The 23,152-nt window shown below is 37.3% G+C and overlaps 1 protein-coding gene across 1 annotated transcript in view; it reads left to right on the plus strand.

The window, feature by feature from the left end:
* Positions 1-3,374: 3,374 nt before the first annotated feature.
* DOCK2 (dedicator of cytokinesis 2) overlaps positions 3,375-23,152 on the plus strand; it is a 205,649-nt gene continuing 185,871 nt past the window's right edge. The window contains exons 1-7 of the mRNA XM_059825590.1: positions 3,375-3,406; positions 12,522-12,604; positions 13,805-13,888; positions 16,917-16,957; positions 19,714-19,769; positions 19,939-20,035; positions 21,730-21,878. Coding sequence (XP_059681573.1) covers positions 3,375-3,406; positions 12,522-12,604; positions 13,805-13,888; positions 16,917-16,957; positions 19,714-19,769; positions 19,939-20,035; positions 21,730-21,878 — 542 coding nt within the window. The remainder of the gene's footprint in view (positions 3,407-12,521; positions 12,605-13,804; positions 13,889-16,916; positions 16,958-19,713; positions 19,770-19,938; positions 20,036-21,729; positions 21,879-23,152) is intronic.

The raw sequence follows: 23,152 nt of genomic DNA on the forward strand, positions 1-23,152 counted from the left end.
TTTACTGTCACTGTACACAGAGATGCAAATAGCATAAAACAACTGAAGTACATAATTGTTTTAATTAGAGGAAAACCTTCAGTAACTTGCCATTGGATGCATGTACTTTAAATGGGACTACTGAACTGTAGATTGTCTACTACGACAGTTAATTATTTATGCTGAGCTACTTTGCCTATGAAATTTCTACATTTTTTTAATTGAAATAATTTGTTAATACTACAAACAAAACTAGGATGTCATTTCAACAAATGAATAAAACTGACTAGGGTTATCTACCCTCAAAACCTACTGCTTCACCTGTACTGCTGTAGTTTACTTAGAGCATGTAGTCTGTATCATCTTAGCTAATACATGCATGCTTACAAATCTTTCGTAGAGTTAGAACTAGCAGGTGGGGGAAGATGTCTGGATTGGAGGCTTTTGTTGTGCCATAACATACTTAAGGTATTGCCCTTTAAGTGCATGAAAATACTTTCCATATTTTCTTTTTTCCTCTGTTTTGTTGCATCAGTTGTTTTTCTGCAACTGTGCTCACCGATCTTGGCACAGATTAGAATTTAGAGCCTGCTAAATGCAGCTGTTTGTATTCTGCTTAAATTCTTCTCTGTAATGGAAGTTAGCATAGCTAAAAATTGATAATTAGATAATCAGCTTTTTACAACATCTTGTTTTCTGGAATTGATAGCAGTACTAAAGGAAGCAAGAATTCTCTCCCTTCTTCCTCTGCCTGCCCCCCAACTTACCCCAAAAGGTAAGTTCTACTTATTCCCTAGGCAGAAAGATTTTTATCTTTTGGGGAAGCAAGGAATTTTCTACTTGCCTGTAAAGACCTTCTGCCTGGAAAAAGACTTAAGGGAAAGGTGGTAATGTTACCTGAGGGAGACAAATGATTGTGTCCACTACCTTCTGTGGAATAGCAATGCGGAATGGTATTTACACAAATAAAGCAAGAAATACTTGGAATAAAAACCGCCACTGACAAAGGGCGTAACTATTACCCACTGTAATTCTCTAGACCCTTGTTGGGGTTTGTCCTCTGCTGTAGGAACGTAGGATTTTAGGGTTACCGAGCAGGCTCTGGATGCATTTTCCTCTTAAAGCTGAGAAAAGGTTTTGTTGCTCAATCCATTTCTGAGAAGTTATAGCTAGGACTTTTTCAAACACAGTTAGATGAGGGGATTGTCTTAGCGAACTGGTGGGAAAGTGGTGCTAGTAGCTCCTGCATTGCAAAAGCATCATCGTGAAAGTATGACAGGAGGAAGCAACAGCAGATGTGGGCGGCAATGCTGAAGAGCTGGGCGCGCAGGAAGGGGGTGGCAGGTGGGAAGCAGCGATGACCTCAAAGCTTGGGTTCTCAAGTCAGGGCATTTGTGGTGAGTTGGGGTGGTAAGAAGAGGGGCGTGAGCTCCGAGGTGGGGACAGAGCTGTGTTCAAGTGTACGGTGGTATTTAGATGTCTTGTACTCTTCGCAGATTCAGATCTCTGAGATGGAATTGTTTCAGGGCATCAGAAAAGTATTGTAAATTGGATCCCAGTTTGGCAGTGGATTTTCTGTATATCGTTTCTTTGGATCATTTCTAAGTATGGTAGTATTGTATTAATTTGGTTTATTAGACCTACGTGATGAAGCATGTTTTTAAATGAGTGCTAGAAAGGAACAATTTTCCTCAGGACTTTTGTATTACAGGGAAACATAATGAGGAAGAGCAATGCAGAACGAGAAAACAAATGCAAGTCATGATCTCTAGCCCAAATAGTGTATGGGAGGGGGTGACTTGCTGCAGAGGGATTCGGAGGAGTAAGGAAGATAGTTACCGCTGGTTAGGAAGTTATTACTCAAAATACATAGTAAACTAAAGGATGAAGTGGTTCAGCCTCAAAATCTTTTTCTGATAGATAAACAATACAAATTGGATGTTCCATGGAAAAGAAAGATTTAGGACTCTTAGATGAAGGTGATTGTCTGTAGGTAGAGATAATCTGAGTTGCTCAGAATCTAGCTCACTTCAATAAACATAACGTGAATTTCAATGTTATTTTACGGGAGAAAATAGCTAAAAAAATAACTAGCTAAATCCTTTTGCTAAGCTAGTATGTAGACGTGGTTAAGATTAGGGCAATTCAAGCAAATCTGTGGTAAAGTTTAAGGTGGCTTTCCTCCAGAAATAGGTATCAGAATTCCACGTGCAATCAGCTGGACTGGCAGTCTGTGCTTCTCGTGGTTGCTGGTTAAAATCAAGAACTGACATGTCATGTGTTATCAAAAATATCCTGACGGATGTAGCGCAGCACTGTTAAAACAGTTTTGATAAACGATTGCTAAGTTGCAATGCAATATCCAGAGGACAGGATTGTCATATGACTTTGTTGTACTGAGCAGGAGATAAAGAAACAGTAAATCTTTTAAAGCATTTTCTGTTTGTTTTTTGGGTTTTTTTTTAATTCCAAGCTATAAGTAAAGAACGTGAATGAAGGTGACGTACTTGTCTTCAATTTGGTATGTTGTCCTTAATCCAAATAACAAACAACTTAGCTCAATCTTTGGCACATCCAAAATGTCATTATGTAGGTTAGCTCACACAGCAGCCTGTGTGAAAGTGAAGGCTGTAAATATACAATAAATTACTTCTTGAAGTTTTGTCTTGGCAAGAAGTCTTTAAGAAAGTGCTGCTTTGTTTAGAGAATAAAGAGAAACTCTCCTACTTTTTCCTCCAAAGGTAAAATGACAGAAATAAAAAGGAATGGGTGCGGTTTGAAAACATTGTGGCTTTGTCTTCACTTCATTTCTCTTATGAGGGGTAGTCTATTATGAAAAACAAATCCCTGTTCCAGGACAGGTTAGAAGAAAGTTTTTAAGATGTAGTGTCTTCTGAAGTCAAATCTTGGAAACCTGGTTTTGGTGGTGTTTAAGAAATAAGGCCCCCTTGACGTTTCAGAACGGAGCTAACCGATGTTTAGAGATTGTTACTGTAGCTGGGCTTTGCACACAGCAGCCTTCCAGCGTAGATCTTAAGTTTAGGGGTGGTGCAGGAGAGGACTGGAGTGGTTCTTCTCCTTTTTGCCTGCCTGTGTGTTACAGCCAGTATCATGCAACAGAAACACCCAGTTTGGGATTCCCCTCCCCCATGACACGGGGGTACAATATCTTGAGTTGAGAAAAGAGGAAGGAAGCTCAGAACAGCAGCAAATCTCGCAGAACCCTCGCAGCTGCCTCAGCCTGCCTGCTAGTCCTCAGTGACAGCAGCTGGGAAACGGATCTTGCTCCCAGTGCCTTTGTTTGTTACCCATCTTCAAGTCTGCATCCTATAAATTTTGGTTTCCTCAGTGGTGGGCATCGTTCGGAGCCTCACGGATTCATGTATGATGGCGCGATGGCACAAGACGGACAAGAAGAGTGGCGTGGGTATGTAACTTAGTAAACTGCCATTTGAGTTTTGTCTTCATAACTTCTGAACAGGATGTGGGCAGGTGTTTTCTCTAGTGTGATGAGTTAACACCCTCCACTTTACCATGGTGGCTTAATTGAGATTATCAATTTTGTGCAAAGTTTTAATCTTTCAAACAGAATGACAAGAAGTACAAGAGTGCTGGCCTGGGAGATGTAACTCTTCCACCCCAACACACACACACCCCCCTCAAATCTTGAACTCTCACAGCAATGCACCTCTTCCCACCTCAATATTTTAGAAACAGATTAAATAAGTAGTATGTTGTATAATAAGCAGCAGCTAGACGTTACGGGGAACAAATGTAGGGGAAGGAGAATCCTTCTGAGAGACTGTGACTTGAGGTTAGTGTTACAGAAAAACCTGTATATGAGTTGGCAAGTAATACTTTTTGGAAGGGAAGTCATCTTCTGACATCAGTTTTTCTTAAAATGAATGATGTTAACTTGCATAAAGGACTCAACTGCTGTTCAAAAAAAAATAAAAAAAGCCTTAAAATTAGGAATCAAAGCTGAAGCACTTGAAAGAAATGTCCTGCTGAAGTTAACTGCAGGTTCTCAGTATGGAAGACAGTCAATCTTGTACTTCTTAAGTTTTATTTTACCTACTAGTGCGTAGTTATTAATCTGGAATCCCCAAATTCTTCTAAAAGACACTTTTTATTTTAAGACCACCATAATATTTTGTGATATGCATTGAAAATGAAAAAACTCACCCAACTGGCTTCATGAAATAAAATGAATCATCAAGGAATTAATAAGAGGAAAAGAACGTCTTCCTGTTCAACTTCCACGTGCAGCAGTGGCAGAATTGTGAAATGGAAGTGGTCTGTTCTGGTGGCAGTTTATATTACAAAATAAAGGGTGTAAATATTTTCTGTTTCAGTTCTACAAATAGCAGAAAGTACTTGATTTTTGCACTTGTTTTTCTGAAAGCTATTGATTTGGGAGGATATGTGGTCTCTGTATCCCTATATTGGTGATGGATGTTCTCTCACATATGGATAAAAGTACTAGATACTAATCAGTTATTCACAGGAATAATATAAAACAAGCTTCACTTGTAGCAGCTTTTTACAGGGAGCATTTTGAGTCAGGGTGAGTTTCATGTAATTATGAAAAAGGTTTGTTCTTCTTGCACTGGAATTTTTAACGTTATGGGGGCCAAATAAGCTCACTTGATGTTACGTGTGATACAGACTGGTGATTTTTTTTGCACATACCCCTGCAGTGGACCAACCTACTGGGTTTGACCAATGCATGTCCCCTGAGAAGGTCCTCAGCTGTGATCTGTCTGTCAATTGTTCGACGGTCATCCTACCTGCTGTGCTTTGTTTACAGTGAAGTTTTGCCTGTTTGTACTTCACAGGCAATATGATCACTGTGTATACAAAAAGCTAGTATGATATGGTAGTCTCTATGGTATTTGAAAGGTACAGCAAACCACACATAATAAAAACCATCTTGTGAAATATATTACTTCATAAACTAGTGACAATCCAGGTAAGTTTGTTTTCACGAAGACTACAATGCGTCTTGATTGAACAATTCACTGCGCTATTTGACTTAAAATAGGAGAGTCAGAATATGCAATTTTGTATAGCAGTAGTCTTTTCTATCTCTGATCTAAGAATATTTATTTCAAAATCACAAGCTTTTAACTGAATCACTTATCATGAACACTTCTAGTGCATAAAAAGAAAGCAAATAATAGAAAATAACATTTAATGGCAGTATTTTAATATTGTTAAGTTTAAACTGCCATAGCGACAACATAAAATTCAGGAGTTTCTAAAAACTCAGAAGGCCTAGGTTTTATTTGATCTGGCAGTGGACCAGTGCTCTTGCTCTTCAAATATTGTCAGCTCTAATGCCTATGGCACTCTTATTTTAGAGTGAGTGTGTACTCTGTAGCTCAGAGGGTGTTATCAGTGCAATCACTACTATGTACAGGTACTGCTTTCTGAAATGTGGTCTGCTAGACATACTGCTTCTCCTTCTCTCATCCATCTCCCTGATAAGACTGTTGTCTCCTTCAGTCTGGTTATTTGGGAGGCTGGAATTCTTGAAAAAGGTCTATTAGCATAAGAAGTCTGATAGTTAGAATTGCTCATGAGCTGAAGACACATTTGGATTACTCGTATTAGTCACTTCACTGAATACTCTGCAATCTGTTGTATCATGTGGATAAGGAGTCCTGAGACTTGGGAAGTTTCCAGGTGCCAGCAAAGTGACATGTAACTTGCGGAGGGGTTAGAACTAACTGAAAGACTAACTTGCTGCCACAGAAGCATTTAGGACATCAGTGGTAGTTTTGTGTCAGGAAGAGTGAAGATGAGGGCAAAATAAAACTCAGGGGGTTTTTTTGTTTGTTTGCAAGTTTCTAAAATTCATTTCCTGCTGCAACTTAAGAAAAAGTCAGTTAGCGCTCAACCTACTGTTGAGATTAGCTCAAAGAAGCAAACAGCCACTGTTTGACTAAAACAAATCTGCCGAGAGCGTGAATAATGAAAAGGGGTTATCAAGTGCACCAAATAGGAAATGGTGCGATTGATTATCTGTATCTTTAGGGAACTTCGCTAGTGTTTAAAAGCAGACAACAAATTTACCAAAGCTTTGGTAAATTTCCTTTAAATAGGTAAAGAAAGCGATATGTCCAGTTGGTGAAACAGCAGATGACTTCTGCTTTAGACTCTGATAAAATTCTCAAAGATGATACCTTTTCCTTTGTATGCATAAAAAAAAAAGTAAACCTGGTTAGCCATGAAGTTACTTGCTCAAGAGCGAAGACTGTACAACCTTGCCTGTGCAGGACTAGTAACAGGCCAAAAGAGATTAGGCCTACTGTTGATAGAAATAACTCCTTAAGTTTTACAGCTGTGAGGCTTAGGGTAAATATATTTAGTTTGTAAAATTTGTAGCTGGCAGATATTGGATCTTAAGGAATCCGTGACACAAAGCATTTCAAAGCTGGAAAATAACAGTAGCTCTTTAACATTGTCACGTGTACTTTGAATATACATTCCCTCTACTGTAGTTACTATAGCCATAACTGATAATTGCACTGCTCTACAAATTGGTTTAGATGTGTCCTCCATGCATATTGAACTGCTCCTTGAAGAAGGGTAGGTATGGTTGTGTTTTCCTATCGAAGTCCAAAACAGAATATCGTAATTAAGATCTAGAGTGGGTCACTGGGGAGAACCTACACTGCAGACCTGGTGGTATTTCCTTTACCCTGTGCTTGTTCCCCTGCTGTTCTTAGGGTAATTGTATGTGATTTTGATGTAAAAGAGAATCTGTGCAAGCGGTATCATCGCGTGTGGTAATAGTACTACAACTTGCTGTTTCTCTGCTCACCCCAAGTCAGTCCATTTCCTAGGTTAAAGAAGTTTTTTTCTGTTTAACATTGTGTTATAAGACTTTTTCTACTTGTATGTAAAAAAATCACAATTGTAGCAATGTCTGTGGTTTAGTCTGTCGCAAAGCAGAACAGGGAAAATGAGAACAATAATCAAAAGGACTTTCCAACAATAACAGAATACAAGTTATATAAGTGGTCATACATGTAACTTTTTCTTGTAGGTCATCTTCAGTAGGGAGTATTCCATTTCTGCTTTTGCACAATTGCTTTAAGTTAATAGATAATTACAAATTGAGTAAGCTATAGCTTATACCCAGGAGTTCCTTTTCTTAGCTAAGCTGTTGGCTCACAGTCCATTTTCCTTTATTTATCTTGGAAACTAAATGTATTTGTTCTTTCATTGTATAAGTTGGTGAGAATAGCGGGAGAATCTTTCACCCAGAATAATTTAAAAAAAAAAAAAAAAACCTAAACAAAAAACCCCAAACAAACATACCTATACCACCACCACCACCACCGATTGTCCTGTCCTGTACCCTCCCCCCAAAAAAAACCCCAAACCCCGAACCAAATCACTCAGGGAAATAGTCACACTGCGGATTTAGTTTTAGAAGGGTGTTCAAAGAGGCTTTTGGAAATTAAATAAATTTATGCTCTTAGAAATTGGAGGGGAAATAGCGTAATAGCTAAATTTTAGCTGTAGAAAACTCATGGAGTAATGAGGCCTGGAATATGGGGTATTTACAACTACAGTCACAAATGAATTGCTTCTTGAATTGAAGGTCTGTTGTAAGCATGCCTCTTGTGTCTCAGGAAAATAAGAAATACGGGCAAACTGAGTCTACTGAGACATAAAGTCTGTCAAAGTTGACAAGCTTTTGGAATAATACAGACTGGAAGCTTTTTGACCACGTGGGGCTGTTTTGTCTTCTATGTTCTCGGAAATCTTTGTTTTCAAGTCTCTGATGAATGATTCCCATGTTGAATGTTGAAGTTTTTTATTAGAAGCCTACCTGATGCTGTCAGTTTCCACTGACGAGCAGAGTTTTCAGCTTGAGAGTGTTGGGCCCAACCTGCTTTGGATTAGCAGTAGAATGCTGAGTAGATTTGGAAGGCCACACAATCTCTTGGTTATGGTAGAATGCCGGCTATGTGTCCACTTTTGTTTTACTTAATTAAATAGGATACTCCAGGTGGCTGAGATTCAGCTTTGTGCTTGAAAACCATATTCCTGATTTTACACATGAAGTTTGCTCTTAGTCTTGAAGCATTCCCAGCATAAACGTATGCTACTTTTATGGACAGTACAAGACAGAAAAGTCATGGTAGGCTAGTGGTTTTGGATGATGGTTTCCTAGTAATGTGCAAGATGAGAAGTGTTTGAAATCTGCTCAGACCTTGAGGAAACTATCACATTTGTGAAAAAGTTACAAGCTGAGGAAATATTATGTTGGCATGCTAAATCCAAGTGTCAGATTTACTCCTGTACTACTGAATCTGAAAATGGGTATTTGTTGATTTGAAGCCTAAGTTGGGGGGAGGAGAGCAGTGGGTGGCTTCTATGAAACTGTAGAAAAGCATGTGCTCAGCCTGAGGGCAAAGGGCTGTCACTGACTTGTCTGATTTCAGCTGCTGAAGACCTCTGAAAATTATTTTACATCTCTGTGAAATCTAAAAAGATTCATCTGTAAGGGAGGCAGAGCTTTCTTCAGGGTAAGTTGCTTACTCCGTGAAATGCAGCCCCTGAACCCAACAGACTGTTTTAGCTGCTTGGGAAACAACAAAAGGCAAACTGAAGTAAGATGAAAAAGCTGGGAAAGGAATCTCTTTATCCACGGTCTTTCATGAAAAGGAAAAAGCACAGTTAAATACTCTGTTCTTCATAAAGACTTCTAAGAAAAATGACCATGCTACTGTTTTATGTGAAAAGGTAAAGAGTCAGAAACAATATCCTCATATAACTAGTTGGGTATGTTAGACTTTTCTGGTTCTTATAATCTATACTGTATTGTGTTTAAGAAGGGAAGTAAGTAGCTCAAGTCAGCTAAAATCTCCATCTGGCCCCAACCTTAAGCATGTGAAGAAATCTGTATTCAATTGCTATCTGAGATAACAGCTTGTTATCTGAGAACTGAAGAGTTACCCTTTGCTGAGCATGATTTGCAATAAATTAAATTAGTCTCTAACCCATCTTGAGCTTTGGTACATGTCTCTGACCTGTGAAATATTCATTAGAACTACATCCATCTCATGTTCATTATAACACACTTGCTCTGTGAGATTTAAGGGGAGATCCTTAACTCAGAATACTGGAACACAAATTTTATAGGTTTCTTTCCAGAAGTCAAGAAACCCTGTTAGGACTGCATAATATTTTCATGTGAGGTTTGTCAGTGTCATTGCTGAGTATTTTCATTTTGTTTTCTTGAGAAGAAAATGGTAACTGAACAAAAAGAATAGATCTGTAAGGAAAGGAGGTACTACTTTTACCTGAGTACTCATAAAAGTAGAGCTGTCATATTTAAAAAATAAAATGGAACAGGATTCTTGCTGAGGATATTCATTAGAAATTGTTTGAATATGCAAAATACTTCATGAGTTTTTACATGGAAATCATTCCAGATACTCCTCCTATTATCATAAAGTGAAATTAAGAGCTGGTTCAGCAAAGCTATACTTGGGAAATTTTTTTCAAATTCTGTTTAAGTGCAAGGGTGGAAAGTAGCCAAGGAAACCAACTTGAAACATGGCTTATTACTAAAAGGTGATTCTCAAAAAGGAAACAATGCAATGCTTGTATTTGTTATAAAGAACAGGGCAGGGATGTCACGTGAAGGAAAACTGCAGGAAAGACAGGTAGGAAGATTAGGATAATAAATGGTTTCAGTGTTGGAGGTCTGTGGGATTTTCCTTGCTCACCATTCCCATCTTGCATTAGCTTACAGTCTAATCATGTGAATAGCAAGAATCTGGGTTTTTAAAGTACGTGAATACTGAGGAAACTTAGCTTTCTGAGGAAGGGGTTCTGTTACCTGGATTACTGTGAGTTTTCTAGAGTGTTTTGTGTGTGAATGTTCCTAAGCGAGGTACAAAGTATGATTTTTTTTTAAATTTTTTTCTGCTTGTCATCTTCTAAACTGAGGACATAATTTAAATTAAAAAATGTTACCTGTGCTTCTGTCTCAATCTGCAGTTGTTTGAATTTAGATTTTAACAGGAATCCTAGTCTGAACAAAGAGTGACTTCCGTTTACCTTGTGTCTTGGAATGTCAAGAGAAATGTCCTCTACAGATTTTCATTACTCTACTTTGGAAAACGTGTACATACCTATGTGGCTTAATGAAAAAGGTTTCATAGCCATGCGTATATTCAACAGCATGCACACGTATATAGCTTGTGGGAGGAATGTGCATAGCGTATCCGACAGCTCTGGCTTTAATAGGTACATAGGAATTAAATGGAAACATAGGAATTTTCTTCAGCCTTCATACTCATTTTTTGCTGCTGGGATGGACACTGGTAGATGTCTTCACTTGTGCTCTGGGTGGCTGAATGTGTGAGAATGATAGCAGGGTTGGACACGGAAGCTTCTTAGAGTAGCTGTCTTTACAGCATGTATCGTTTGGCTGAACAAGAAAGGATTTTTTTAGGCATGCTTCATGGGAATGATGGGAATCACTTCCATCTTCCTGAGGTACAATTCAAAGCCCACTTGTGATTGAGCGGAGTTCCGTTTGGAAAATCTTTTATGTTACCAGTTTGACCTTGTGTTTCTTAGGCTTGCTTTCTGAAGCAGTATTGTTGTTGGGGTGTGTTGGCTTTCAGCTCCTCTCCTGAGGGAGCTAAAACAAACACCTGGAATCTAAGGGGGTTTTGCATTGGTTTTTTTTTTTTTTTCTTGGTTTCCTGTGTGTGTCGTGTGTGTGTGTCCTGCTATAACATTACCACCGAGGTTATGGTGAGATCTAAAAAGGTGGGTTTTATTCTTTGCTGATCCAGGGGGAAATTTGCTAACTGTATTCTCAATGAACTGTAAAGTCCATATTTAGGAACACTATCCTAAGGCTGGAGTTTCTTGGCAGTCTCTGTGCCATTCTAGGAGAATCTGACAGCATCTGTGTACAATCTGCTGTTGATGGGAACACCTTAGCCTGATGCTGGCTGCTGACATATGCTGTCCAAATCTATCCCACTAATCTTATTGCCATGACATCAGCGGCTCCTGAGATCAGTAATTGCTATTGGGATTTGGAATGAATGCTGGGCTCTTCAAGCAGGCCACCTTCTGTGCCTTGAGGATACTGCCTCGTTTTGTATTTATGGCTGCGATAGAGGATGCCAGGGGGTGGAGTGGTAGAAAGTTCTTCAGAGTGATTTGAAGGGGCCTTTATTTCTGCTGGCTGGACAGTTGATTTAAAAAAAAAAAATCCACCAAACCGTTGTGACTATCCTACCAAAAAACCTTTAAGTCTATCCAGGTTTTTCATATACTATTTTTGAAGATCAAAATAAATTAAATATGTGTTTGTGCACCCAAAACCACGTACACACGCAACCCTGAAGACCTCAACAGAGGGTGGAGGAAAGGGAACCCTCCTGTGGGCTGGTGAACTCTGAGGCGATGCTTGTAATATAAGAGGGTCACGGTTTGTAAGGGAAATGGTATCAGTTACAGGTGACAGCAGATATAATTGGATATAATAGTCACATTTGCATTCACAGTTAATAATTCAAAAATCAGCAGATATGATAGTTAAGCTGTCTGGTGCTGTAGATTATGCATCTGGATGTAGCTGATGGTATTAGGTTGTTTGATTGTTTACAGAGTTTTTTGCAATGGTATATGGGAGATAATTTCTTATCGTAAAATGTCTGGATAGGTCTATAGCTCAAAACTTTGTAAAGGAATTTGTTAAACTTATCCTACCAAAGGATCCAAATTCTACAGTAAAATCTCTCTCATTAAGTTTCCACTTAGTCATTTAGAAAAGTCTTAGCTGATATAGCCACTTCCTTTGTCAGTTTGTTACTGTACTTTTTCAATATATTAATTGCTGTTAAATGAAGCTTTTAAGAGAGCAAAACCAATATGCAATATGAATATATGACTCAGTAATTTGCATCTATATTTTGAGACAAATATAACTGTAAGTAGAGCAGTGCATATTTTGAAATATAAAGTATATGCAAATCAACAGTAATCTTGATCTGTATGGACATTTCAGGAAAACAGTAAGAGCACAACCGCACCCCCACAACCCCTCTCCAAACACTCTGCTCGAAACATATCTTTAAATGTCATGATAACTTAGGAGGCTTGTTTGCCAACTTCTATTTCTTGAAATCTGTGTCAAGACTAATGAAAGGAAACCAGTCAGAACATAACTACACATCTACTATACACATCTACTACTTAAATTCAATTTTGTGTTCAGCTGAGGCAGTTCTCTGAGGATCACTGAGGAAGTGTCTTCAAGATTCTCTTGAATAAATGGCTGAATCTGGACAGCAGAGCCTCACTTCAAAGTTATTTTTTTCTTTTTTTTTTCCTCCCCCCCTCCCTTATGTTTAATGATTCAAGCCCTGCTCTATCCAATCAGTAGGAGGAACTGGTGGGAAGGCCTCTTCATGTCAACGAAAATAAGAACTTGCTTTTGGTCCGATAAGCCTCTTAATTAAATCTGAAATTCCTTCTAATTTCTGTTCCAGAAATATAACGAATATAATGGTGGCAAAAGAAACAAGAAACACAATTTATGGAACACCTGAAAAAGTGAAGAAGATGAATCTATGTAGCTCTACACTCCTACCTTAGGCATTTCAAGAAAGGCAATTTAATTTGAGACTTTAAACATAATTTTAAGTAAAATGTTTAAGTAAAATGTGTTGTATACTTTTTGGCCTAGTAGAGATGAATATCCTGCTTTAGAAGCCTGGAGAGGGGAGCAAAAGGAATGCAGGAATATACTGAAGGTAGGCTTAGCTGTCTAGATCAGTTTTCCCCTTGTCCAAACTACTGCAATTTTGGATGCTCTGTATGTGTGGATGGATTGGGATGCTGCATGAGAAAAGGAAGAAACCCCTGCTGACTGATCTCTTTACTGCACAACAGAGGTCATGGTTGGTAGCTACTGTACTGTTCCTACTTGTACAGTTTAGTTGTGGTTTCAGGCTTACATTTTTTTAATCAGTTTCCCTGTGTGACACTAACTTTAATAACCAGTTCTACTTTGTAATGCTATTGTAAAAGTCTATAACCAAGCCCATGAAGAAAAAAATATACAGAAACAAATGCTTACCATAGCAGCCCACATCCTGTAGCCCTAGTATGTAAGAACTAGTGAAAAAGTTTATTTTCTTGAATTCTTTTTGAAACTTAGCTGTTTCTTAACCACATGTAGATAAGCTTCTGATTACAACACTTTTAAAATCCACTGCTCCTGTGTTCTTTTCAGAGTGATGAAATGCAGAAAATTATGAAACTTTCGACTGTTTCCATATGAAACAGTTTTGTCTTAAGATAAAGCATCTAAACCCAGGAAAGGATTCAGTAAATTCAGTTTTCATATGCATCTCTGTGCCCCTTCTCATCAGTGTCGCCATAAATTTCTGTAAACTGTGCACTTAAATTCTTAGTCAGACCAGTAGACTAACAATACTTCGGCACAAGGAACATGTATATATTGAAGATCTGCATCTAAATAGGTGCTATTAAGTCCTGGTCAGAGCAGTTGTTATAAATAGCTTATTTTCATGCATATGCTGGTTTTCTTTGTATTCGGCATTGGCCATTTTCAACACCTTTGCATTTTCACAAGAGAAGAGATTAAGTAATGGTAGCAGGTGATGCCTGTTGATAGAATTATGGTCTGTTTGTTTATTTTAGTGTATTTATCCTAGTATCAGAATCTTAATAACCATGTGTGTTTTTCAGTTTAACTGTAGTGTATGGCTGTATTGAAAAACAGTGTTTTGGTCCTTTAATTTTTCAGCTATATACAATTTCAAAGGCACGGGAATACCACAACTACCTCTACAGATTGGTGATGTGGTCCATATCTTGGAGTCCTGTGAAGGTAAGTCAGTTGATTGTACGCTATAGATTTCTCTGTGTGAATAACTTAATCTTTTACTTCACAGCAATTCCTGGTGTTACGTAAGTAGTTGTCTAATGCTCTTATTTGTATTGGTGGTGGTACTCTATTTTGAGGAAGAACCTGCTCATTTCTGGAGAGCCAAAATCAGAAATGTTATGGTAGATGTGGTTTTTTTGGGAAGCCATTACCAAATGAGGAAGTCATCAAGGTGAATGTAAAGTATGTGAATTTCATGCCAGCTTGTAATACACGTGATGGAAGTTAGGTTAGATTTGATTGAAGTTTTAATGGAGTACATTTTTGCTTCTAAATTAGTCATTTGTTGCTAGGAGATATTTAGCACCCTAGTCATCCTATAGTATACGATGGAAATCTAGTGTGTTGAAGTAGTCTGTAGGTCAGCATGATAGAAACATTTCTGAAAACCATCCAACTTCTTGGACGTGCTAAACAGCAGAAGTCCAAGTCAAGTCATGCATAATAGATAGTCAATATGCCGTTCCAAACTTATGTAGTTGGTATGTGGAGATATCTGGCCAACTGGCATAAGCGTAAAGTAAATACAAGCAGCGGAAAAATAAGTGAACATAGAATTTTGAACATTTGTGAAGCTGAATTAATTGTCGATACTGTAGTGATAGTGTATTCCTCCATATTGATTTGATCTGTACCTTCATAATCTTACTGAATTCTCTCCCCAGTCTGCCAGAGCTACTTAAGTTTTTATTAGTATAAAGCAACAAGGGTGCAATTATTATCACTAACTCAACAGTTAGGTATCTGCAAATGTCATTGTAATAGTAATTTATTTTCAATCTGCAGTGAGGTTCTTGACCAGGTAGGAGTTAAAAAAAAAAAAAAAAAAAAGGAAAAAAAAAGATATAAATTGCTTAAAGCTTTGCAAAATATATTGTAAAATTAACTTCTTCAACCTACTTCCACTGTCTGTCAGTTGCATCTTATTAACTGAAGTTATGTTAAAGGCCAACTGCTGCATTATGCAGTTATAGAGGCAGCTCAGTGTTGAAAGACGCTTTGTATGTTGTGGTCATAAGGCTGTAAGGAATCTGAAGCTGTTTGAGCCCAGCCCATTCCACTTCATAGAGCTCTAGGTTGTTTTGCCTGGCAACAACAAGGTATTTGAGAGAAGAGCATCTGAGAAACCACACCTCCAATGTTGTGGGCCACAGAAGCATAGTAGTTTTTCCTTCTATTTGTAAGAGAAATTCAGTATCTCTAAGCATCAGTAAAAATATTGATGTCACTCATTAGACTATTAGTCAACAAATGCATCTCTCAAAGTCATGAGTAATTCTGTGTAATTCTTTAAGCCTCCATTCTAAACATTTTGGCTATGAAAAAAATACATTGGCAAACCAGAACCCTCCTCATCCCTATATTGTCTTTGTTAATTGCAGAAACAGCATTTCAGGTTTCCGACTCCTGTGGTACTTTTGTTGTCAGCCCAGCCTAGCAAGTTTAGTGGTGATCTTACGGGGTTATTTTTTATCTAAAAGTCTTTTCTGAAACCTCTGCCCTTAACACGCTATGTCATAGCTTGCTTTCTGAAATATGTTTGTCAATGAAGAAGTGGAATCTTTTGTGTCGTGCAAGTGCGGAAGTTCATCTTTTATCAGATATCTTAAAAATATGCTGCCAGCTGTAGCTGAAGAGTAACCAACAGTAACAGGTTTTTTTTCCCGTGCTCATTTTATGTGCTATTTTAGTTTGTTTTGCATGCACAAAATATAGGCACAGAACATACATGTGCAGTCACAGCAAGTGGGATGAAATAGATTTTACATATTGGGTTGTAAATTGGAGACTATGTGCAAATAATTCAACTTTAGAAGTAAGTTGGAACTCTTATTGTTGAGAAGGTACTGGAAAAAAATCCCAGTGCCAAAAAACCTGGGAAAAAACCCTGTCCTGAGTCTGTCTTTCAGGTCAGTGATTCTTCTGAGACTTCTAACATTGCCTTTTTCACAGTACTGTTTGGAGTTTGCGTTTGTTTTTGTTTATTTTTTTATGTTTTGGTTGCATGGCTGAAATACCTGTGCTCTGTTAGAAATGGTGAGAGGGAAAAGGTGGTAGGGAAGAGATAATATATGTTCATGAAATTATAGTCAGAAAATGTGTGCTTTTAGTTACAAAATGCTTTCTTTGGGGTGAAATAGAAGTAGTATTCAACAGAGTTGAATGCTGCTGTGCAGGTTATGTTTCATGATGGAATGTGTGCACAGTGGATGTGGCTTCTGCTGTGATTCAGTAAGGTTGAAGTCTTCATTTTATGTTCTTCGTAGAAGTTTATTGTGACTTAAGTGGGGCATAGATGGAACAAAGTCTGAATTAGTATTTTAATTGCCACTACTGAAATACTGCACTTTTTTTTCAGAAGGTGTTTCTAGTCATGAATGGAGCAAGAGCCCCATAAAAGCCCTTCTTTTCTTGAGTTTCTAACTTGAACTTTACACAAGGAAGCTGCTTATTTGAGTTGGGTCCAAAAGCTGTAATTCCTCATGGCAGAAAAATGGCTTACTCTTCTTACATTCAAGGAAGTTGGATATATAACAGCCGTGTACTGTATTGGATTAATACTACACGTAGAACACAATCGGAAGAGCTTCATGGGCTATCCAGTATCATGAGTGATCTTGGTTGAGAGAGATACATATATATGTGTGTGTGTGTTTATATACACATTACAAACCAGCTTATTCTACCTTTTTTATGTAAGTGTGGGGGTGTTCAACCCTGTGTAAGATTATCTGTACTGTGGGAAGACTTGAAAGCACATCATATAATCATACTTGCTAATGTGCAAGTCATGCTAAATATGCTTCCTGATATTCACTTTACTTTCATCTATGTATTTTTGAAGTAACTATTAATTTTTAAACATCTTAGTTTAAAGATAGTTCTTATATGAAACAAAAACCATTACTTTATTATATGCTTTTTTATGCATATGTTCTGTCGTACTAAGTGAATTCTTTCTTCCTTTTAGATTGGTACAAGGGTTATCTAGTAAGACATAAAGGATCAGAGGTAAGATCACGCTATTCATTCCTATGAGACTATTTTTAAGGAATCAACCCGTGAAGTAGGTTTTTTCAGTATCTCTTATCAGGTAGTCCTATTCAGACCTCTGAAGTCAGGTATCTCCATTCCCTTTCTTTTCAAGATTAATAAAATGATCAGCATTTGTCCTGGACAATGTTGGTAGATATCAGAAGTGAGGACTGGGAGAAGCAGATCAATGAAGAAAAAATTACTGTGCCTTCAGGTTAAGAGACTGATGAAGACATAATTTGAAACAACTATGAGTTAACTTACTGGTAGATGTGTCTGTTTCTGCACTTTTTTCTAAGGATTCTTTAGGCTACATTCAATATAAACAACTCCCATCAGGCTTAAATTCTTAAATATATTTTTAATGTATAAAAATCATTTTAATAAAAAAAAAAGTCAGTATTCTTATACGTAAAGATGGAAAGCCACAAATGAATGCGTTTTTACCCTGGGTATGATGACTACTGAGTTAGGTAGCAAGAAAACTACTTTTTAGTTTCAAATGTGCTTTTCTAGAAGAAAAGCATTTTTTTGAAACTTGCTCTTAGTATCAAGTTTTTAGTATCAGGGAGCAGCAATGCAAAGGCATTTGAAGTTCAAGACTCATGCCTATATTACAGTAAAAATGTTTGGAAGTTGCTTCTCTGTGTCCTGGAAAAAGGATGTATAAAACCTTCACGGCCACTTAAAAAGGGATCTCTGGGGAGCAGAGAGGCAGTTGTTGGCAGAGAATATGCCATCAGAAAAAAAGCAGAACAGTCTTAAGTTGTCTATTTCTCCTTTTCCTTATTTTGTATTCAATGGCTTGCAGGTATTAGCAATAACTTGCATTAACTTAGAGCAACTAATTTGTGTCTGTTTTCAAACTGTGTGTGATAGTAAAATATTTTAGTTTCCTTTTGAAAGTATTGGATGCTTAATTTACTGTTTCACTTCATTGGTCAATAACTGCACATCCTAAAAGACAGAGGAATGAATAATTGTTTGTGATAATTATGCATAATCTTTTTCCCCAGACTTGTACCTGTTGTTTCTCATGTTCTGTGAGCTCCAATACTACTGCACAGTACACCTTATTTGCTCACTTCCATTTCTAGCTTATCACAGAGGAGGTGGAAGCCAGGCTAGTGATGAGGTGGTTCACCCTAAGTTCTTGATACAGCATGGTATTTCAGTGGAAGCTATCCAAAGTAGTTACTATCAACTGGTTGATCTGCGATAATTGAGTGTGGATATGAGAGAATGGCTAACCATCCTCTCCTCCTGTCCAATACTAGAACTGTGTTTTAAATACTCCTTTGACATTCCTTTTGGCTCAAAACACTTTTGCTGTTTATTCTAATTAATTTTTTATTTTAATTGATTAAAATTTAGTCTAAAACTAAAAAGGGAAAATATTTACCAGAACTAACCACTTCCTTTTAACTAATTCTTAATATTGCACAATGGCTTCATCAAGGTCAACATGCATAACATGTTTTAAGAAGTATTATTAATTTCATATACTAAGATTTCACTAGATTTGCTATTAATGGGACCTTCTTCTTTTACTTTGCTTCTTCATGGACTCTTTTGAACTTAAATCTTAATGAAAAACTGTGGAAGTGATAAGACATGATTGTGTTTTGATTAAGATCCAGTGGTAAAAGAAAATGACTATAAAAGCTGAAATCTAATTGAGAGAAGGATTTTGTAAAGTACCACGTATGGATGTAAGTTATTGAATAGAGAAGAATCCAAGAAGAACCTAGCTTAATTACCAAGACTAGATTTGCTAGTTAATGTAAGGATTGTCACAGATAGATTGATGGCCAGGTATTCCTTTAGGATGACTTAAAACGTGTCAGCTGTTGTAGAGCAAAGACACATCACATTAGATCATTTTGTCTGGTGACCATTTTTTCTACACAGATCTATTAAAAATAAATGTTGAGAATGTAATGAAATCTGGTGCCTCCTTTGCTACATCTTGCTGGACATCTTACTGCGTGGCCCTAAGCAGTACAAAATGACACCATAATCTCAGTTGCAGTGGTGCCATATATACCTTGGAGGGCTGAGAATTTATGGCTTTAAGTGTCTCCCTTCTTTGTGCACTGCAAATGAAAGGCCCTTCTTTTTTCTTAAAGCAATTTTAGTCTTATGCAGAGTGTTCTTGACTCTTATGCTTCAAAGTAAACTTTGAGTTTACTATCCTTCGTGTCAATGGCCATTTTGCTATTCATCCCGAGTTATTTCCTCTGTCTATCAGTATTTCTATTGCTAGAGGCAATGATCCTGTATCAGTGTGTCTCCTTCGGTTTGATAATCAAGATGATGTCTAAATTAGACTGCACATTTTTCCTAGAATGAGAAATGTATGGGCTGATGCACAGAAAAGATGTTTCTTTACTGTATTTACCCTGTATGTACTGTTTTCTGGGGGAGTAGATGGGGGGAGGAGGGTGGAAGATGGTGTTTCTTACGAAGAAATTTAGTACTATGCATTCTATGCTTGCAGAAAAGGATATGACAAAACTTCTATTACTTGTCCATCAAACAGAAATGTATCCAGCTGGACAGAAATCTAGATAGACAGCAGTTAATTTGGAGATTACAGTTTATGTTCACATGGTTTTAGGAAGGAAATTTGGTAGAAGTGGGTTTTGGAAAGCTCTCATTTGTTACTTAAATGTTCTTGGAGAGTAAGTGTGGATTTTTTTCATTATTTTTTTTTTTCCCTCTTTCAACAGGGAATATTTCCTAAATCTTTCATCCACATCAAGGAAGTTACTGTTGAAAAGAAAAGGTATTGAATTTAACTGTTTGTTTGTTGTTTTTTTTTTTACATTAAGGATTTTGTCTGCTAAAGAATGAGTTTTAAGGCATTTATATGCCTTAAACACAGTAACTATAATATAAACCTGTGAAACTCAGATACTCATTTTCATTGTGTTAAGTTTTCTTCTCTTTCCTAGACATACAGAAAATATAATACCTGCTGAAATTCCTTTAGTTCAAGAAGTTACCACTACTCTCTGGGAATGGGGGAGCATCTGGAAACAGCTCTATGTGGTATGACATTTTTGCATGCTGTGTGTGACCTGTTAATTAGTCCTATTTATGCATATTGAGGCCTTGTCCAAATTACTGTCTTTCCTTAGATGTAGGACTGGATCTGGGAGGATTTAAGAAATTACTTCTTCAACACTGCTTAGATGATTCCCATTTTCTTCAATGGCCTTAAGTTAAAAGGCTGACTTAACTGCTGAGGAGTGGTGTAACTTCATGCCTTTAGTTTCAACCTTGAGTATTCTGTACATGATAAATTTTTCATAATCGTTCGTTGTAGAGTTGACAAGTTTCAAGATAGGAGTATCAAACATAACTAAGAAGCATTTGAAAAAGAGTCACCATGTTCTTGGGATGCTAGAGCAAAAGTTGTTCATGGGTTACTGGGAGTGTGTAGCTATTAACAATTGGCAATTTCAAGAAGTTAGTCTTTTTACTTTCAATATCTTAATTTTACATGTCTTAAAAACATATTTTTTCCTTCTTGGAGAAGAACATTTTTTCTGTGAGCACTTTTACCAATACATAAAAGTGCAATGAATTCAGAGGTATTAGTTAAAACGGCCACTGCGTCAGCTTCCTTGTAAGTAAGCAACCTGCAGTCATGGTGGCCTTTTGCATATGCTCGTAATGCCCATAGTGTAGTATAGAACTGTAGAAGTGATTCATGATTTTTTTGAAATTATCTTTCTATTTTAACTGGACCTGAAATATTTTTGCAGGCCTCAAGTATCCTTTATACAGAGACCAAACCTTTCTTATAATGTTATACCTGTCCTTGGACTACAAAACTCAGAGATAAAATTTGAATTTGAAGGATATAAGGCTGATTTTTACATTTGCATAATCATAGATATTTGGCATGTTGTAACACTACATTAATCCCTACTGATTCTAGTGACTTGTTTAACCTAAGTCTGACAGCCAAAAATTCATAAAGTGTTGACTGGAAAAACATTAAAAGATGGTGAATTCTCCAGTACTTGAGGAGTCTCTTCTAATGGATAACCTGTTTCAACAACTTGCACTGACTGCTCCAGGTTCCCAGCCGTTGGATTTTGCTTTTTTTCTGTTTGAGCAAAGAAATCTTGAATATGGTGTAGTTTTTCCTCATTAATATTTTTTCTGAAACATGTCACTTTTTAGTCTTCCTCTTGTTGAAGTCAACAATTAAAACTTTTCTTTTTTCAGTGGATGATGCTGGAATTGCTTTAGTGACTTCTATGTATTCCCTCACTAAGAGAAAAGTTGTTCATCAAATGTTGTTGTTCCCAGCATGCTCTTATCAGTATCTTAAATGGAAGTAAATTGCTTCTATGGTGTTTTCTCTTGATGAGATTTAGTTGACAAATTTTTAAACAGCTTAATTAAATAAACCAAAAATACTGTAATTCCCTATCCCCATACAAAGTGCTTAAATTTCATGTCATTTCTTTATGGTCACATGGGAAATGCTGTACTTAACAATTTGTGGGATGAAAGGAGGAAGGAAGCCAAGGCTCAGTGATTTTAAATTGGGAGGATTTGTGGAGGAATGATCAGAAGTAAAAACACAGAACAGGACTTGACTTGGATTAGTGGGCTACTTTGCCTAATTATTGCTCCTGCAATAATTTAGTGTTAAAATATGACACATTGTCAAGACCTATGTTTCAGTTCAACTTGAAGCTTGAAACCTGTTCTCTTTTATATCTCAGACAAATAAGAAAGAGCAGTTCCAGCAGGTGCAGTCTATGATGTATGACTTAATGGAGTGGCGGTCACAGCTTCTGTCCGGGACTTTGCCAAAAGATGAGCTCAAAGAACTCAAACAGAAAGTCACTTCCAGAATTGACTACGGTAACAAGTAAGTGGCCTGCATTGCTTCTGGAAAACATGACTTATTTTAAAGCACCCAGCTAGAACAGAGTTTATGATAAATTTTTCCTGTTTGCAGTTTTGTAGCTCATTAGTGTGAGATGTAGACATACTGAATCTTCTTTTTTGACCTTCTCCCTATTATTCCTATGATAATAGTGATACCATGTTGAGACTTCTTACAGCAAATAGCTTTTTCAAAGTATTAATTTATTTGTTAATTAGAGATAGTTGAGCTTGTCAATTGTAAAGATTTGAGGTCAGATAACTGGCCTTTACATACATATAACATCAGTGTACTCAGGACACAAAACTTGTCCATCCTTCTCAAACACAGCCTACCTCTAGTAGTGGTATGCTACCACTTCAGAAGTGGTGCTGACCTTAGTATGGTGGATAAATAGCAAAAATCTGAAGTGTACAGGGGCTTTGTTAAAGGCACCACACCACCAGCCTACTTCCTCACCCTCCTCCACCTCCCCAATTTACTAGGGAATTTCCAGGCAGAACTCTGGTTCTGGTAATAGAAGTGAAACTACCAGCGATAAAATAGTTACTTGACAAAATGCCTTGTCTGCTTCTTGCTAATGAAAAGTCACTGCAACGCAACACATTTTTGGCAAAAATGGCATTATGTGAGGTTGAGTGGTGTTCGACCATCTGGTAAAGGTTTTGGAGGTAGTGGAATCCACTTATAACCTATATTTAGCTATTGCAAGTCACTGTGGTCATTGTGGCCTGAAGGCCTATCTGTGGCTGAAAGTCTTCAGCTACCTATGGCTAGACATATACACAATGACCATGAGATGTTGTGAAACTCTTAACTTGTTCATTGTGATTTAGATGCACAGATTTCTGAAAAATTGTATTCTTGCAGAACACACTATGGGAATACACATACCTTGCTACACTATGTGGAGCTCAATGGTCACTCCAAGACAGATTTTGATTTCAAATGCTCCAGTCAAAGAAGCCCAGCTCTGATTAAGACAACACTAACATTTCTTTGCTTTCAGACTTTTTTGTTTTCACATTCTTCTCTTCTTTGCAAATTATGAGACAGTAAGCTTCCTTTAGAGGAGCAGGGGAGGAAGGGATGTTTAAAATTGTTTGGGATTGTATAGAGGAAAAGCACAAGTTGGATAGTATTTGTAAGTGCCTGAAAATGTGGGGTTGAGTTGTGATTTGTGAAGGAAATTTGCCAAACTGTGGAGAAGGAATAAAGGGGAATGACAATGGAGGCTGAGTGGGTCATTGTGGGAG

Source organism: Gavia stellata, chromosome 16, assembly GCF_030936135.1.
Source record: "Gavia stellata isolate bGavSte3 chromosome 16, bGavSte3.hap2, whole genome shotgun sequence".
NCBI lineage: Eukaryota > Metazoa > Chordata > Aves > Gaviiformes > Gaviidae > Gavia > Gavia stellata.